This window comes from Parus major, chromosome 2, assembly GCF_001522545.3.
Source record: "Parus major isolate Abel chromosome 2, Parus_major1.1, whole genome shotgun sequence".
Classification (NCBI taxonomy): domain Eukaryota; kingdom Metazoa; phylum Chordata; class Aves; order Passeriformes; family Paridae; genus Parus; species Parus major.
The window spans coordinates 2,184,703-2,204,188 of NC_031769.1; the positions used below are offsets into that span (position 1 = coordinate 2,184,703).

The following is a 19,486-nucleotide window of genomic DNA, read 5'->3' on the forward strand; positions in this document are numbered from 1 at the left end:
GGTCGATCCAGCCCTCACTCCCTGCTGCCATCAGTGATCTGCACATTAAGCTAAATGCACTAACAGGAGCTGGAGGAGGATGGAGAAATAGTGATTTAAGAAATTAAAGCAGGGTTTTGGCCTGCTCCTATTGATTTCTCCTGGAACTGGGGTGAGATGGTGAGAGCACCTGCCATTGGGTGAGAGAGTGGGTGGATGTGTGGCCAGCAGGGAAGCCAAACTGCTGTAGGATTAAGAAGGATATTTCTGTCTCACTGGCTGGGGTTTATTTCCTTTCTGAGTTTATAGCACTCAGAGCCCTGGTCCTTCTGCTGTGCCCAGCACTTTGAGGGTGAAAAAGCAGGGATGTGCTCACCTGGAGCAGGACAATTCCTATGGCTCAGACAGGAGCTGCTAGGACAGAGGAGTCTGGCCTCATGAGGCCAAAGAGGTTAAGCAGCTTGAAGAGGAATGATTCACTCAAATCTTCTTGGAAAACCTGGTCTAGGGGGTGACATCCCTATCCATGGCAAGGGCTTGGAATGAGATGACCTTCAAGGTCCCTTCCAACCCAAACCATTCTGTGATTCTGCAATGGAGGCAGTATCTATCTCTCAGAATTTAGTGTCCAGTTTATTCCTTGTGTTTGCAGAACCAGCCCATCTGTCACACAGCTTTAGTGCAGGTCACTTTCTGAGTGTCACAGATGAAAGGATTCATCATGTTCCTTCTGTATGAGCAGCTCAAAGAGTTCTATTTTGCCCAGAAGCTCTGTGGGGAAGTGAGCTACCTTATGCAGCAGTTCATTAACCCCAAATAGAAGAAGTTCTCAAGACCAATAATATTCCAAGGCCTTCTCACCCACAATGAGAAGGGCATTGGAAACATGGGGGTTCCAGGTGACAAGCACCCTGGTGCCACGGGAGTGCAGCAATTCTTTGGCTGCAGTCTCTGTCCTCCTCTCTCCTGACACTTTTCTCTGTCCCCCTCTAGGAAGGAAGCCAGGATGGATTACAGCTCGCTCAGCGGGGTCCCGCGCTTCCTGACCCGGCCCAAGGCGTTTATGGTGTCTGTAGGGAAGGATGCCACCCTGAGCTGCCAGATTGTTGGAAACCCCATCCCAGTGGTGAGCTGGGAGAAGGATAAACTTCCAGTCCAGTCAGGGGGAAGGTTTAAAACCACAGAGGATGGGGATTTGTATCGGCTAACCATCTACGACCTGAGCCTGGAGGACAGCGGTCAGTACATCTGCCGGGCCAAGAACACCATCGGGGAGGCGTTTGCTGCTGTCAGCATCAAAGTGGGAGAGGAGACCACAGTCACAGAGTCAGCTCCTTATTTCATCCAGAAACCTTCCAACATCAAAGTGACCTTGGGAGAAGACGCCATGTTCAAATGCAAAGTCCAGGGCAGCCCTCCCCTCTCGGTGAACTGGGAGAAGGATGGGAGATACCTGAGGAACAAGGCAGATGCTGGACGCTTCCAGATCGAGTCTGCCGGGGAGTCCAACGCTCTCACCATCCAGTGTGCCCAGCTGGGGGACAGTGGCACCTACACCTGCCGGGCAGAGAACCTCATCGGCTCCGCCAGCGCCTCGGCCGCGCTGGTGGTGGAAACGCACGGCTCCTCCAACCCGGGCAGCGGCAGCAACTTGGACAGCAGCTGTGGCAAGACGGCCTCCTTGCTGTCCCACCTGCAGAAGAGGCGGGAGGAGATCAGGAAGATGGACATCTCCCATGGGACTCTCGACTCGTCCTCTGCCCAGTCTTACTCCGCGGTAGAGGGGTTGTCCGGCATCGGCTACAGCCTGTCCCGGGATTACGAGCGGGCGGCGGGACTGACCAAAGGGGCCCGCAACGCCACTTTTGGGGCGCTGACCCGTGTGTGCAGCGTGACGGAGGGCAAGCACGCCAAGCTGAGCTGCTACGTGACGGGCGAGCCCAAGCCCGTGATTGTGTGGAAGAAGGACAATGAGGTCATTTTGGAAGGCCGGCGGCACGTCATCTATGAGGATGACCAGGAGAACTTTGTGCTGAAGATCCTCTTCTGCAAGCAGACAGACAATGGGCTGTACACCTGCACGGCCTCCAACCTGGCGGGGCAGACCTACAGCTCCGTGCTCGTCACTGTCAAAGGTGGGTGCTTGTGGTTCTCACCAGGGTGGGCGTGCCTTCAAGGACACACCCTTGAATTGGGGTGGGGGTTTGCCAGAATTTCTGCCTTCAAACGGCTGCAGGGGAATGTGTGGCCCCTCAGTTTGGGAAGGATCTTGAGATGCTTGAGCGTGTCCAGAGGAGGCAACGAGGCTGGTGAGGGGCTTGGGACACAAGCCCTACAAAGAATGGCTGAGGGAGCTGGGGTTGTTTAGCCTGGAGAAAAGGAGACTCAGATGTGACCTTATCACTCTCTACAACCTCCTGAAAGGTGGTTGTGGAAGGCGGGGGTCGGTCTCTTTCACCAGACAGCACTGACAGAACGAGAGGTCACAGCCTCAAGTTGAGCCAAGGGAAATTTAGGTTGAACGTTAGGAAAAAGTTCTTCATGGAAAGAATAATAAAGTACTGGAATGTTCTGCCTGGGGAGGTGGTGGAGTCACCATCCCTGGATGTGTTTAACAAAAGACTGGATGTGGCACTCGGTGCCATGGTCTGGTTAAGGTGTTAGGGCTGGGTTGGACTCGATGATCTTGGAGGTCTCTTCCAACCCAGCCATTCTGTGATTCTGTGTTTAGATGTGAATAAAGTTCTCCTGGTGGAAAGGGCTTGTGCACTTGAATCGATGACCTGGGGAGAGAGTCCCATTGCTGGTGGTTTTTAGGAAGAGCAGTAAAGAGGTTCCAGGCATGGGTGGATTATGTAGGACTGACCGGTTGTGGGGCAGCTGAGTTGCACCAGATCCCTAAGGCTCCGTCAGTCCTGGTTTTACAGCGATGTAAGAGATCTGTCCCCATGCTCTGGGTCAGTGACTGCCAAAGTCCTGTCTCACCCTCCAGGCTTTAGTCACATCTGGGTTTGTGGTCACCATGGGGTTTACTCAGACATGCCATTTGCAGTAGTAGTGGAAACCCTTCCCTACAAGATGAGTGTTTCAGGCTGTCTTGGCTCCCCTGGGGGACCTACTCCAACTCTAGTTACAGTCCAGCTCACTTTTCCGGTACAGTGACCCACCAGCAGCCTTGTCCTTGCCAGGCTCTTCAGCCTTTTCCCAGCTTGAGCTGCTGGATAGTCTGTGTTCCTTGAATGCTCCCAGAAAACCTCCCAGGTCCAGGATGCCTTCGTTTGCCATAGTCAGTGGTGAAGAGCTGACCTTCACAGGGTCACTCCACACTTGTGAAGGTCCAACCAAGTTCTTCAGAATGGCAAAAAAAGTGACACACATTTTTTATAGAATCCCAGAATTGTTTGCATTAAAAGAGATCTTGAAAATCATCTCATTCCAACCTCCTGCCATGGTCAGGGACATCTTCCACCAAACCAGGTTGCTCCAAGCCCTGTCCAACCTGGCCTTGAACAATCCAGGAAGCTCTACATTTTCCAGCTGCTCTCCCATTTGGCAAGGGGGCAGTAGGCAGTTTGCAACCCAGGCAGCACCTGTAAATGAGCTGTCAGAGACAAAAGATTTTGACACTCAAGTGATAAAAGTGATGATTTTCCACTGGCAGCAAAATAGATATCCAAATAAGTAGGTATTATCTGTGTTATAGAAATCCAAATAAGTAGGCATTATCTGTGTTTCATACTCACCTTTAAGACCCTCATGTATTATTTGATTTGGTTTTCCCTTTTTTGGACATTTCCTTTTACCTTCAGAGTCTTTCCCATCAGGGGCTCAGTCCCTGTGTCTATCAGGGACACCTGATCTGTGGAACTCGCTGGCACTTGTCCCACCCATGGCTGTCCCTTGGAGGTGCTGAGTGGCGTGGGGAAGGGCATTTGTCCTGTTCCATAAAGCCGTGATTACCTCATGAGTTGGGACTCAGAGCTGAAGATCAATCCTGGCCCTTGGGTGGGTGATCACTTTGAGGATGGCTCAAGCTCAGTTCCCTGCCCACCACCTTGCCAAAACAAACACCCCCTGCTCTGCCTGTGCTTATCTTATTGCTCTGATGGCTGCAACCTGTTCCAAAGGAGGTGGGGAAAGCGAGGGAAGCAGCCAGTCTGGGAGCAAGCATGGGAAAAGGTTATTGATCCATGTCCGATGTCCGGAGCTGCCTCTGAGTCAGGAGGCTGAAGTGGAAATGTTTATGGATTGTTTCTTTTTTGTGCTGTTACCACGTCCAAGGCTGTTCAGGCCAAGGCTGCCATGGAAAATCTACGTGTGTTGGTTATAATTAGGCCCTGATAAACGACTCTCCTTTGTGTCATCAGAAGTTCTTCTCAGCCCTCCCAAGGCAGGTCAGAATGATGCAGCAGTGAAGAAAACTTTTAATTCTGTTGTTTGTGTCACTGGTGATGCCATTGGCTCATCTGCTATCAGGCTTAGGGAGGGAGATCATCTTGCCATGCAAACTTCTCTTTGCTCAGCCATGTGGGAGAGGTTGAATTCTCCAAGCAGCCACCCTTAGAATCAGAGTGGTTTGGGCTGGGAGGAACCTTAAAGGACATCAGGTTCCAACCCCCTGCCATGGGAAGGGATGCCACTCACTAGATCAGGTTGCTCAGGGCCCTGTTCAAACTGGCCTTGAACACTTCCAGGGATGGGACATCCATAGGAAGCCTCCTGTGTTCTGCCAGTCTATATTCTAGGGACCTAAGGACGCAGGAACCCAACATTTGTGAACACTGTTGACACTGGGCCTTAAAGATCACTGAGCTGGAAAAAAAAAATAAAATTTTTGAGCTGTTTCTAAATGAGATTTTGTGAATCAGACTTAAATCTCAAAGGAAGGCTACAGGGCAGAGAATCACTCTCCTAAATGAGGAAAATTGAAGCTTGATTAGATTCAGAAATGTGTCTGGAACAGAGATAAAATCACAATCCATACACTGAGATGTGAGCTGTAAAAGGAATTGGGGACATTCTTCCCAAGAATAAACCTTTAGCAAATCAAGGACTGGGGAGGATGGGAGGAACATAAATAACCAGCTTGGGTTTCCTGAAGGCTTTGGAGATTTCCCTAGGCCATCTGTAAAGTTGGTGAGAGCAGAATTCAGGTCTCCACCCTCGGCCAAGCCACCTTCACTGGAGCCCCTGAATAAAGTAACCAGATAGTGGATGTGAAGGTTAAAGGTTTCCAGCCAAACAGGATGGAGATGGGAAAAACACCCTGGTGCTGAGACCACTTCATTCTCCCTCTGATCAGATGTGATTTTGGATGGTCACCATCAAAAATGGAGATCTGAAAGAGAATTACAACTTGAGAAATGAGGAGGTAGAAAGGAAATTTGGAAAGCACAGTAATTAGGAAGATCAAAGGCTCAAGACAGTGCAAGCTTCTCAATCCACCTTTAGCCAGCTCTTACTGGGAGGATTTTTCATATTCTTACCTTTCCTGGATAGTTTTCATTAGGCAGAGGGAAAACTTGCCTCTGGAATAATAAATGTGAGAATTCTAGCAATAAGAAAGAGGAAATGAAGGGAAGTGAAAAATTGAGTTCCAGAGGACAGATGTGCCTTGATAAGGTTAAGAAAACATTGGCTGTCTTTGCAGGCTGCACCTATTCTTAGCACAATATGTGTTAGCAGGGCTTGCTTTTTAAAAATAACTTCTTCTCATTGCCAGTTTGCTTGCTATGGACCAAACAAAAAAGCCTATGACAGACTGGAGAAATACCTTCTCTGAAATAAGCAGCAAAATTAATCTCTGATTTAAGTTCTTGCAGTTTCCTGCTGATTCCATGAGCTGCTCTTGCTCTGTGCTCCCTCAGTGTTTTGCTCTGCTGTGCCTCTCACATTTTTCCCAGTGGACAGGTTTTGGCAGCTCTCTTATTTTCTCTCTTATTTTCACCTCTCTGACCTGGCTGTGGTGGTGGTGATGTGCCAGATGATTTGGGATGCCTGCTCTCAGGAGACCTGTGGTCCTTCTGTAGTCCCCTGACCCAAATCAACCCCCTCTGCCTGACCAGGCACATTCCAGGCATGAAGATGCGCTGAGGAGGAGGAGGCTGGTGGGTTTTGGAACCACTCTCACATCTCCAAAAGCCCTGGGCTGGGTTTGTCCCAGGTTTCAGTTCAGTTTATCAGCTGCTGTCGCTCCACAGCTCCATTCAGAGGGAGATAAGATGTGTGTGCACATGTCAGCAGGACGAAAGCAGAGTTGTTTTCAGAGGATATCTGTGACCCCAAGCTGCCAAAGATAGCCTTTCACTGCCTTTCCCTGACTGGGAGAGCAGTGCTGGTACTGCAACACGCTTGTGAGATTCAACCACAACCTCAACTTCAAGCTGTGCTTGAAGGTTTGAGAACTTTTTCCAGGAATAGGTTTTTTTTTTTCACTTTAGCTACTGCTTAGTGACTGTAAAGGGAGAGGGGTTAATGCTACAGCCAGCTGCTCCAAGTATGGGAATACACTTGTGTGCTTCTCAGGTGCAGCTTGTGTTTCTTTTTGGCCCTTGTGCAGGTCTGTGTGTTCCCAGTGGCAGCTCCAGCCTCCCCCCTGCCAGAGGACTGTGTCCTTCTGATCAAAGCTTTCCTGGCCTCACAGAATCCCAGAATGGTTTGGCTTGGAGGAGACTTTAAACCTCTTCTCCTTCCAACTACTACCATGGGCAGCGACACCTCCCACTGTCCCAGGCTGCTCCAAGCCCTGTCCCGCCTGGTCTTGGACATTTCCAGGCATCCAGGGGCAACCACAGTTTCTCTGGGTGCCCTGTGCCAGGGCCTGCCCACCCTCAGAATAAAGAATTTCATCATAATATCTTATCTAACCCTGAAAAAAAAAAATCAGGGAAAAAAGAAAAAAGGATAATCACCATCTGGAGAGTGGGCAGAGCAGATTTGTGTAACCATAGCTGAAGGCTTTCCAAGGCAAGACTTTGACTTGCCTTACACTGAGGTGTATTTAGGCACATCATTTAAAAAAAAAATTACCAAGTTGATGTGGTGAGTTAGTGTCACCTTCCTGTTCCTGCACATATTGTATGTTGTATCAGTCAGGTTTTAGCCTCAGGTAATCCACATTGCTCCCTCCAGGTGTCCTGTCAAGCCTTTAGAGCCTGGTAGCTTATTTAAACTGAAAGAGGGGAGGTTTATGTCAGATATCAGGGAGAAATTCTTTATTGTGAAAGGTGGTGAGGCAGGATGGAGTCACAAAAACCAGCTGGGAGCTGGCACAGCCATTATTGGAAGGTGAAGGTACATATCAAGGCATGATCTCTCATGAAGCATGAGCAATGTTTCAGCACTGGTTAATCCAAGTGGGTGACATGACTGTGGCACCATTCCCGTGGCCATGGCTGCTGGCTGTCCTCTTCAGTCCAGCTCCTCTTTCTCCACTTTAGGGCTGGGGTATCAGGGTGATGTCACAGAGCAGCTGCTGCTGGAATTCGACATTGTTCAGTTGATAAAATGACTTCCCTCACTGTCATGCAGCTGCTTTGTGTGTTTGATCTATGCTTGGGCTTGGCCCTCAGCCAGAGCACTGCAGCCCCACTGCTGGAGGAGGGCTGAGGCTCTATTTCTTTTATTGTCATTGACAAAAGCTGATACAGAGCCTTTGGTGCTGGTGGGGAGAACAGAAAACTCCTCCTTTTGTGCTTTCCCCCACATCTGACTGTGCCCAGCCACCTCACAGCTCTCTGTGCCCTTTCAGATCACTCAGCTGAGCTTATTTCTGCTGTAAGACCTTAAAACATTTGCTCTTGCACCAGCTCAGCTGCTCTCCCTCACCTGGAATTTCTACCCCCTGCTCTGTCCCATAACCAGCTGGTTTGTTGTTAAACCAATTCTAGAAGGATTCCTCTTAAGGCCTTTTACTCCAGCCTGGCCTTGACCACTTCCAGGGGTGGGACAGTCACAGCTTCTCTGGACAATTTGTGTTAGGGCCTCACCACCCTCACAGAGAAGAATTTCTTCCTAAATTCCCTTCTAAACCTACTTTCATCATAAACTCTTATTTCTCCTTTCTGTTTTTTACCCTCTTAAGAACCCACCATACCCTTCAAGGCAAAACTGAAGGATCTTGAAGTGAAGGAGAAGGAATCTGCCACCTTCCAGTGTGAAGTGCCCGTTCCTGGGACTGAGACAGCTTGGTTCAAGGAGGAGACCAAGCTCCAGCAGAGCAAGAAGTACAACATCGAGGAGGAGGGCACCTACCGCCGGCTCACCGTCCAGAACGTCACCACGGATGACGATGCTGTTTACATCTGTGAGATGAAGGAAGGGAGCAGGACCATTGCAGAGCTGTCTGTCCAAGGTAGGGAAGGCTCTCTGTATTTCAGATTGGTCAAAAGTGTGGGATTCACGTGTGAAACTCCAGATTTGACCTTGTGAGCAGAATTTACCCCGTCCATGTTGGCACTAAAGAGGAGCAGAGTCCTTTATGGTGTGAAAATGTGGTCAGTGGGTCCCTGGGGCTCCTGCCAGGGTGTCTCTGGACACAGGGCCATGCAGCAGGGACAGGCTGTGTTGCACAAGGTGTCACCCAGCAGGAACCCACCCTGAAAGAAGCTTCCTTCAGCTCCAGTCTGGCTCCATAGACTTCTCTTTGATGCCTTGGGGTATTTACCTGAAACAGGCTAGACAAGATAAAGTGAATAAAAGTGGGTATTTATTAAAGGCCCTCAGTGGGAACACCTCGGGCAGTAAAAAGCCTCTGAGGGGCTACACCCAAGGTAGGGTGACAACAGCCATGAGTTTTCCTATTTTTATAATTTTGGTCCATTTACATACCAGGGGTCAATCCTCCAATTACAGCTTCAGGTAATGAAGCCATTTACCCCCGGTTTGCCCCCTCAATTCACTGTTTGCATCCATCAGGGCCTGAGACAGTGAGGTGCCCTTGAGCTTCAGGCCTAGAGAGGAATTGTTTTGTCTGAATAAAACGGGAGAACAGCAGCTGACAGGCTGTGGAGTTTGAGTTCTATACTAAAGCAGTACAGGATCTGAGAAATATAAAAGCTAAATCCTGAGGTATCACCTTAGCATGACCCCCAGCATCAGATGCATCCCCTGGCACTGTCACACACATCTTGTCTGGTGCCCAGCAAACAGAGTGGTGACTCTTGTCCAGGAGTGGTGCTGACCACAATGGAAAGGGGGTTTAGCAGCTGTGGTTTGTGGCCAGATGTGAGGTGCAGTCAACACCAGCATGGTTGAGATTGGAAAACACATCCAAGCTCCAGATCCCTGGCAGCTGGAGCTGCTCTCTGGAGTTTGGAAAGGGGACAAGGAAAGGACAAAGTGTGGATGGCCATGTCCAGGTGTCCTGAGTCTGGTGGTTCAGACTGAGGTGGGAGCAGGGTATTTGGGAATGGTGTGGGTGTCTCTCAGTGAGTAGACACAAACCCCAGAGCTGCAGGCACTGGAGACTGCCACAGCAACAGGATTGATCTTGTCCTGACTCCTTTGAAGGCTGAGTATACTCCCAGTGAAACCAGAAGGAGTTTTTCATATATAAGCTGCTACAAGACAGATGTGTGATATGCATCCTCATGCAAATTCCTTTTTGTACCACCAGTAGAGAGCTGGAAGTACACAGAGGTGGATGTAGAAAGGGAAATTAATCCAGATACCTGGGAGAGTTCAGAGTGACATCTTTTTGTTGCACCTTCTGCTAGGTCTGGACCTGCCCACCCCTGTGTGTTTGGTCCCAGTAGGACAGCTGGTATTTCTTTCACTTGTTTGTGCTATAATGGTATGTTCCATCCAAAAGAGAGTGACTGAGCCAGGTGGAGCTCTCTGGAGGGAAAGGAGGCAGAGCCTTCCTGGGGGAGCCTTGTGCCTGCCCTGGGAGCGGATTGGAGAGAGCAAGGTGGGGATGGGACAATGTGAGATCTTGGCTGGAGGTAAAGGGATGTGGGATGAGGACACTGCTGAGGGCAGAGAGGTCAAGGAGGAGGATAAGCAGAGAATCAAGTTTACAATCTTGTGGTGAAACCTGTGCCAGATCTGTTATTTCATGAGGGAGTTCAGCATTGCTGTTCATTAAACAGCTCTGGGTGTGATCTGCCTGGGTGAAACCTCTGTCACTTGTCAGGGACTGCTCTGGAGCTGGAGCCAGTCACCACTGGTCACTTGGGGTGGTCTCCTTATGGTTTGACCAATCTTTTGTGAATACTCACATCTTATAGCTTTGAGGTTATCCTAGTAGGTGATGATAATCACAGTCACTTGGAAAGGACAGAAATTCATTCAATGTGAATTTCTGTGTTGGCACTAAGAAGAAACCTGAGATTTTCAGTGTCTTTCTCATTAATTCAGGTAACGTCTGTGTCTGCCATGTTGGTTATGAGACTTGCTTTGATGGAGGTGAAATCCTAAAGGCAAAGACCTGTCTGGCTTAAGACTGACCTACTTCAGCAAAGTTTTAATTTAAATTCCCAGCATATGTGGGCAATGAAAGCTGTCAAATCTGTTCCCATGCAAGGCCAGGCATATTTTGTGTTTACCCAGCAACTGGCTCTGCTTGGTAGACAAGAAACCTGAGTGACTGCAGTCAAAAAAGATTTGCTTTTTTCTCTTTGAAGGCCAAAATGATTCCTTGGGGTCATCTGTTCTGTGTGACCCAGAGCCTTGGAACTTGTTTTCAGGTGTCTGCATGGTGTCTATAATGTTTTGATTGGGTGTGGACTATTCCTGTTTCATTCTGGATGGTCCAGCGTTGCCAAAGCTTTTAATATCTGCCATTTGCTGACTATGGCTATTCTGTTATTTGAAGGGAACATCATCAAAAAACTGCCACGGAAAACTGCTGTCTTCATCAACGACACAGCCACCTTCTGTGTGGAGCTGGACAACGACTGCCAGAACATCCGGTGGCTGAAAAACAAAGAAGAAGTGAAACCCAGCGACCGAATCTCCATCACGCGCTCCGGCAAGCAGCACACCATGACCATCCGGGAGTGTAAGATGGAAGATGCTGGTGAGATCGCCTTCCTGGCCGATGAAAGCAGGACTTCCACCCAGTTCACTGTGACCAGTAAGCTTCTCTTTTGTTTGGCCTTGGTGTTGTGTCTTCTCATGGCTGCTCCCGTGGCAACATTGTTGTTTCAAGTGCCGCCGTGATAATTTTGGTGTCCAAAGCCAGCTGAAGGTTGGATGTCTGCCACAAAAAGCCAACAGCCTGACCGTGAATGTTATGAGATGTTTGCAGGGATCAAAACAGAGAGGATATCTGTAAAGTCACGGAATGGATTGGGTTGGATGGGATCATCTCATTCCACCCCATGCCAAGGGCAGGGACATTTTTCATTAGACCAAGATTGTCCAGGGATGGAGCATCCATGGTTTATTTGGGTAAAAGCAGTGCTGGGGGAAGAACATGGCACAAATGTATCTTACTTGACAGAGTAGTAGCAGCAAGTGCAACATCATCAGGTCTGGACCTGAAATGAAATTTTGGTGAAGTTGCCTAATTTTATTTGGCATTATTTTGATGACAGTGCATTTCCCAGGCAAAATCTGCTTTATTTAATTCAAAAATACATATGATTTCTGGCTCTGCTGCAGTTCCAGTTCATATATGAACAAATCATCCACTCCAGTCACAATGTGGGAAGATTAATTCTTCTTTTCTCCTACCACTACAATCGGTCAGTGGCAAAAAGGAATCTTTTATTTAAAAGATATATAACTGCTGTGTTATCTAAACTTGATTTGGCCATTCTGATGCCACTGAACTAAAATGAGGAAAAAAATAAGGAAACTGTCACGTTTGCCTTTGTGACAATTTTTAAGCTGCTTGTAAAACTGTAACATCCAAACAAGCACCTATGCAATGAGAATAGTAAAGCTGAGTTTGATTTCAGACTCTGCTGTTTAAATGATGAAGAAAGTGTTGATTCATGGAATAAAAATTGTAAGAATCTGCCTTCCCGCAAACAGGTATTGCTGAAGAAAATATTGCATTACCATTTCTGATGGCAAGGTCAAGAGATTTCATTCCAGGGCTTAGTGTTCAGCTTAATGTTACCCTAATGGGACCTTTGACATCTGTGACCAGCAGTTACTGACAGGCTGGTAACTGTGCACCCCAAAACACTTCTGTGTCTATTTATGTAAGGAAGGAAAAGCATATCGCGTTGAGATTTCCTATTTTTACACTTTGTGCATATCAGATTTACTGCTTGGAGAATCCTGTGTACTATGTCTGCATCTTTTTCAATTAGGTGGGTGAGATTGGTGGTGGTTGTTCTGATATCTTTTATAATGTACAGGCAATATTTGTGTGTTATTTGTCATCTTGCATTGTTACCACGCCCATTTTAAAGACAGGGAAACTGAGGCAGAGAGGAGATCACTTGTCCCAGAGCTCAGTTTTTAGTTTAGGCTCATCAACAGACTCCATCTACAGTCAGGAATTCTTGAGTATGCCCACTGTGTGATTGTTTCACCCTCCTCCCACACCTTCTTTGAGTTGGATTCATTGCTCCTGAGTGTGCTGCTCATGGGATCACATGGAGTGATCAGCTGGAGTTCGGTTGACTGACTTAACCCAGACACCTTTCAGATCGCCAAAATTAAATGAAATTAATCCTGTGCCAGGTCAGTAGAGGTGTAACTAGAGCACATCAGATAATTCCTCTTGACCATATCAGTGGCAGCGCGTAGTGAATAATCCTGATGGCACTTGGGCCTTCTCTAAAGGCTTCAAGAGGAATGAAAGGGTGAAAAAAACCCCATTAATTATGCAAATGCCTGCAGGAATACGCTTGTAACCTCAGGTTCCATAAAAAAGCCACACCTCCTCAATAGTAGGTTCTCATGGTGAGGATACATCTTTGTCATTTCCTTTTGAAGTTAATTCCCCAATCTCAAAAGCTGGTTCTGCATAAATAAACAAAGATCCCAAATGATATCACTCTTGGGAGGCAAAGTTACAGTTTCTGAGTGGAGGTAGCATAAAATTCAGAAGCAGGACAGATACCCAGATGAAAAAGGCTGCAGAGAACATCCAAGCCTATGTGACAAGCTGAGTTCTCCATAACTCTTAAAAGATCTGAACAACTTTGCTGATGGTTTCACCCATCTTCCAAGTGAAAATAAGAAGCTGTGTGTTGGTTGGCATTGTCCAGGAGCTGTGAAGGGCAGAAGTGTGGGTCTGTATCCAGCACCGAAGATTTAAGCCTAAAACATGTTTGTTGAAGACTCTCTGATTGTGTTGACAGTTTTAATATTGTTTAGAAATCACATATGTTTACCTGTGCAATACAAGTATTGGACATCAAAGTTTGGATTTGATCTGGGATGATGATGATTCTGTGATCTTTGTGTGAAGCAGGCTCAGAGCATCTTCCATCCATTCTCTTGCTTTTCCATCTCACATCTGTTTTATGGAGGTTTATTAAGCAAGATGAACTTTTAGTCCAGTGTAAGCTATTTTGGCGTTTCCACTCTGATGTAACTCACTGCTCTGCTTTGTTTTATTTCTTTCCATTGTGCAGCTCCCAAAAAACCTCCCACCCAACCCCCAGCTGACCCTGTGATGAAAAATAAAACAGAAACCTCAGTGACACTGGCATGGTCCCCTCCGAGGATGGACCGGCCCATTCCAGTCGACGGATACATCGTGGAGCGCAAGAAACTCACCGGCTTCACCTGGGTGAGGTGCCACGAGTCCCACGTCCCTGGCCCTGAGCTCACCGTGAGCAACCTGCCAGAAGAGGCTGACTACCAGTTCAGAGTGTCCGCGGTCAACGCCTACGGACAGAGCCCCTACCTGGAGTTCCCTGGGAGCCTGCACCTCGGTGAGCACGAAACCGGCACAAAACGGGGCGATTGGACACGTGGGTGCTTTGAAAACATTTCCCCTGACTTTGAGAGTGGAGAAATAGCCCAGAAAATCCTCTTTGCCTTCACTTCTGTTTCTCCTGCTGCATGTCAATCACCGACCTTCACCAAAGGGAGGAAGGAAAAAGTCCAAAACCACCCCAGGGATGGTGGTGGGGTTTCTGTGGTAGGGCTGTGGGTGTGTTTGTATTCCAGTATCCCACATCAGGCTGTGGAAGAGGCAGAGCTCCCTGCTGTGCACCTTAAGCCTGTAAATGCTTCTTCTGCACCTGCAATGAAAAGAAAAATTGGGATGTTCTTATGGTATATTTTCAATATATAGACATGACATATTGATCTTGCACCTAGAGAATATTTATGGGTGATCAAACCATCATGAAAACCAAGTTCCAGCCAGTCTCTCTTTAATCTAAGAGTTTCTAGAAGAAATCCAGGGGTTTTGCTTTATTTCTAGGGTACCAATGTGCCCAAAGAATCATTGGGTGAAATGGGATTTCTTCCTTTGAATCGCTGCACTAGAAAATATCTGTGCAGATGTTGAAAACCCACACAAACTTGGATCATAATGTGCCTTGTAATTGTGTCATCCTTGTCCTCACTGTCTGAACATGCCTGTTTTGTCTTAGAATATTTAGAACTGACTCTTAGGGATATCTAAAAATCCCTCCTTCTGAAATCTAAGAATAATATTGACTATTCAATGAATAGCACATTTGTAGGGGACTTAGGTGTTTCTGGCCTATGCCTTTAGACGTTTTAGGGATAAAGAAAATCAGTAAAATACGTCTGTTTTTTCTAGATCTGCAAAAATAAGATTCTGGAGGTCAGTTACCTTCAACTGAAGGAAACAAATCCTTTAGACCATCCATGCATTTCCTTCAGTGCATGAGAATTGTATAAGGCTGCGTTAATTTATTCTCATGTTAATTTATTCTCATGCTCTCATGCTGTGTGCCCTGACAATTTGGTTCCTGAGATGAGATATCCTCCAGCATGACAGTCTCATTCTCAGAGGTGTGTTGTTCTTCCCTAGAACCCATCCTGGCTGTGAAAAACCCCCTGACAACAGCTGAAGTTGCACCTGGAGGGGATGCCCTGTTCACTGTTGATCTGACCAAGACATGTTCCGGCACTTGGTACCTGAATGGCAAAGTCTTACAGGAAAGTGAGACCCACATCATTAACAGAACCCACACCACTCACACCCTGCTCATAAAAAATGTCACCAAGAAAGATGATGGGGCAGAAGTGAAATTTGTTGCCAGTGACATTGAGACCAGCACCAAGATGAGAGTGAGAGGTATTTATTGTCATTGCTATCCATTCTTCTCCAAGTCAAGGGGTGGTTGCTGGGACCTGAGGACTGAAACTGGAGGCTGGAGGCTTTCCTTGGTCTGTGGGAAGCACCTGAGGTTGTGTCATGTGGTTAATGTGTGTCCTGGCAATGACCTCACATGACAGCTCAGAGTGAGCTGATCTGGCCAGTTGGTGGTGTCTGAACTAGATTGCTTCACATCAGCTCAGGAATTTCTGTCAAATTGATACCGTTCACCACCATCTGTCAGTGGATTCTGTCACCAAATCTGCCATTAATTTACCTTTAAGTTGTAATTTCAGCTCTAGGTTTGACCATTCTTTTGACTGTAATAATATTTCAAAAGTAAAAGAGCATTCATTGCTAACAAAGCTCTTCTTGTAGGTTTTTTAGTCTGTCATGTGTGGGATATATAAGTTATTATGCTGGAACTTGATTTAAGATCAAGGTTTCCTCTATGAAATGACAATAACATCTGTACCTACCATATTGCAGGGCAAAACATAATGAATTCATAATGAATCCTTTATTCTGGAAGGATGTGTCTGGCTCAGGATAAGATCTCTGCAGAAACATGTTTAGAATATTATTTATCAGTAGAAAAAATGTGTTGTTTTTCCTTCTTCTTGGTGGCTCTGGCAATAAAGACAGATCATGTTTTCTGAACTGGGAAAGAATGCACAGAATTGACATGAATGTGAGGGCAGGAACGGGACCTAATACCAGAGATCTCACAGACTACAGCAGATCCATATCAGGGATGAGTTATTACCTTGTAACTCGAAATAACAAAGCCTCTTGTCCTGGCAGGAGCTGCCGTGAGATTCACCAACAAGAGCAAAGACGTGGAAAAAGTCTCCACTCGGCTGAGGGAGGAAGCCAAACTCCAGGCTGAGCTTTCAGACACAGAGGCCACCGTGAAGTGGATGAAAGATGGGAAGGAGCTCAAGGCCAGTGAAAAATACGAGTTCCAAACTGTGGGGAAGAGGCGCATCCTGAAAATCCGCAGCGCTGCCGAGGAGGACGCTGGAGTCTATGAGTGTGTCTGTGAAGGGGATAAAATGCTCTACCAGCTCTCAGTGAAAGGTGAGTGACTGCCTGGGAATGCTCTGCACTGGTGATGTTCCTGCCCTAAACCGATGGAGCCATCGAGGCACACAAAGGGAGTGCTCCAGAGGGAGTCTGCTGATTGCCCATCAACATCCAGCCTTGGTGATGTGGTCCCACAGCAGGGCTGGGGAGCAAATACAGCACCTGGCAAAGTGGTAAGAGCTGTGCTTTCACTCCAGTTGGCATCTTGATATTCCAGGGAATTTGGTGTAATTTGGTGAGGGCGAGTGGTGGGTAGGGAAAAGTGATCCTGGGATGAAGAAATTCAGCCCCAGGGGCAGGACATGACACAGGATCCCCTCTCTGTCCCACACTTGCTGTGTGACATCAGGCAAGTCACTGAAGAGACACTTCAGCTCTGATTAAGGTTCTGATTGTACGAGATCATCTTGGCATTGTGGGATTTGGTTTTTGTTGGTTTTTTTTTTTGTTGTTTGTCTGTTTGGGTTTTTTGTTTTGTTTTGGGGTTTTTATTATTATTTTTAACATTTGAGGATATTTTTTTGTTCTTTTCTGTCAATACTGGGGTGGATACGACTAGACCTTTCCAGGGCTTAACCCCTTCATGTTTACAAGGTGTTCAGATGTGTAGAAAAAACACCAAGATGGCACTTTATTTTGAGATTTCTTGAACCAGCACTGTTTTACAGCTGCCCTATTTTTTTGGCTGTTCTTCCCTTTGTGGCAGTCTCTACCTTTACCATTAAACCAACAGCATTAAGCCTCCTTCTTGCAAACCTTCCCATCTGTGCAAGATTTTTTGAATTAGAGCAAAGCTGTGTCCGCCTTGCAAGGGACCAGGTTTTGCCCAAAAGCGCCATTCTCTCCCCAGACTGTTCCTCACATGGATCATCTGCTGAGCTTCAGAGCACACAGTCTCACTCCAGGCCACTCCAGACAGTGAGGGAGAACCAAAAACTCCCAAACAACCTTTTTTAGTGTTAGAGAATCAAGGCATCACTTTATTTCTGTCCAGGATGTGCACCAAGTTGTGCAGAGAAAATCATTCCATCACACGTGATGCTTACTAGATTTTGGACATACTTATACTGTCAACACCTGGAGAAATGAATTGGTTCAATGTTCATTAGTCCCAAATGATGCAGTTCTTACTATTTGGTTTGCTATTGGTTATTGATCCCTATGCCTTCAGTGCTAATTAGGTGTTGGAGTCTGAGATACAGAATGTGTGCCCTTGTTTTTAATACTTAGTTAAAGGATTCACAAAAACCACCGAATTTCATATAATATGAAATTCATGGGCATGTTTTCATGGTGATACATGAGAACAAATGCTAAAGTTAAATAAGAAAAGTGTAAATGTGTAGATTAGAAAGTTTCTTGAATCACTGGGTGAATGGGTTGAGGTTTAAAGTAGTTTAGAGAACAGAAGAAAAGATGGAGGATTTAGGGTGCTGTCTCTTGTCCTTCTTCTTTCTTCTTCATTTCTTTCCTAGGGGTTTTTGGGTAGTAGTGAGTGATTGGGTAAAAAATGCCGCAGTGGAGCACACAGGTGTTGGGTCATTGGGTCACTAAGAGAAATAATTTAGTTGGCATCTGTTAATTGGGTAAATGGACTTATAAAAGACCTTGAAGAAGATCTTTGTTGGCCATTTTACCCCTTTTCTATCATAGTGCACACAGCTCCTTGTGCCTTGTAATGCTGATAAGAAAAAATAAACAACTGAGACCAAACGAGAGAAAACTGCCTCCCTCTCATCAATCTTCAGTTCAAAGGGAAAAAGAACCCAAATCCAAAAGTCCATAACTAGACAATTAGGGTCTCATTCTTCATTCTCTCATTGATCTTTTCTGACACCAGGTGTCTCTGACCATGCCAGGGTGATGTCTGGAGCTGATGTTCATTAATGGTCATTAATGGTTGTTATCTTTTTTATATCTTCTGTGCTACCCCCAGTCTGTTGAGATGTTAAGCTCATCAGGCCTCGAGTGGTGATACAGTCCTTTGAAAATAAACTTCAATTCCTTTCCCCCTGGGCAAGGGCAAACAAAACCTCTGACTAAAGTTATACAAAAAATGTTAAGCTTTGTATCATTTCCATCAAGCCTGGGGGGATTTCAGTGCCTATTTCTCTTTGAACTGGCAAGTTCACTCTGTAAAGCCACATGATTTCCATGTTTTGTCCCACAGCTCACTCCTGCCTTCCTCCCAGCTACAATCACACTGTTTCTGCACAGAGGGAGTCTGAGGGGTTTCATCATCATCTTCTGGCACCTTACCCTCCTTGGTCTCTGTAGAAACAACAAAGCTTGAGAATATAATGGTTTTTTTCACACTTGAAACAACTAGTTTGGTTGTTTCAAAGAGCAAACTTGAGAGAGCTGAAAAAAATTTAAAATGCGATTTAATCTAAATATAGAGGAATTTCTGTCTACAGTTTGCACCTGCTCTTACCTTTGATTTTTTTTTTCTCTCATGCTCTTCCTCTTTAGCATCATTTTTCATGCTGACAGTTCTACCCACATTTAATTGAATTACTTGATGGATGCTTCCATGTGTTTATCACTGTGGTGTGGCTACCAAATGAGTGATCAATATTATTATTTTAAAACCTGCATTGACAAGCTGTGATTTTGTAGCATTTCCAACAATTTAAATGTCTGCTGTTTACAGCTTGGTTCCTGGAGAATCACCTTTGCTACCTCTCACTTCTGTGGGATGAGCCTCAAAAATGCTCTATCACCATTTTGCCTCTCTTTATTGCCACCTTTTATCAGCCACGGGGAGCTGGCAATCATTTGAGGAGCAGGTCAGCTGTAAAATGGCACGTGGGCATCATGAGGGGCCACTGTGCCCAGCCACGGCCACCGTGTCCCTGCCTGGGCCTCCTGCCCAAACCAGCCAGAATGGCACTTGCCATTTGTCACCACAGTCCCTGCACTGCCCTGAGCTCCACGTGCCAGGCACCCTCTGACATGTGGCCTCCTCTGGTGACAAGGGACATCTGAGACACCTTCTTTGGGCTGCTCTGGTTGTGATTTTCACTCTGGTTTTCTGAGGGAGGGAAAGGGGATTGAATGAACTCGTGTCCCTCTTCTTCCTCCCACTACTTTGAACCTGTGGATTGAGTTTCAGTAATGCTGGGGAAGGAATGTCTTAGTAGTGCCTTTCCCCTTTCCCCTTTCCCCTTTCCCCTTTCCCCTTTCCCCTTTCCCCTTTCCCCTTTCCCCTTT

At 46.5% G+C, this 19,486-nt stretch overlaps 1 protein-coding gene across 1 annotated transcript in view; it reads left to right on the top strand.

The window, feature by feature from the left end:
- Positions 1-972: 972 nt before the first annotated feature.
- OBSCN (obscurin, cytoskeletal calmodulin and titin-interacting RhoGEF) overlaps positions 973-19,486 on the top strand; it is a 165,755-nt gene continuing 147,241 nt past the window's right edge. Inside the window, exons 1-6 of the mRNA XM_033512198.1 lie at positions 973-2,114; positions 8,063-8,332; positions 10,796-11,056; positions 13,521-13,823; positions 14,900-15,166; positions 15,992-16,267. Of these exons, the coding sequence (XP_033368089.1) occupies positions 986-2,114; positions 8,063-8,332; positions 10,796-11,056; positions 13,521-13,823; positions 14,900-15,166; positions 15,992-16,267 (2,506 nt within the window). The 5' untranslated portion in view covers positions 973-985. The remainder of the gene's footprint in view (positions 2,115-8,062; positions 8,333-10,795; positions 11,057-13,520; positions 13,824-14,899; positions 15,167-15,991; positions 16,268-19,486) is intronic.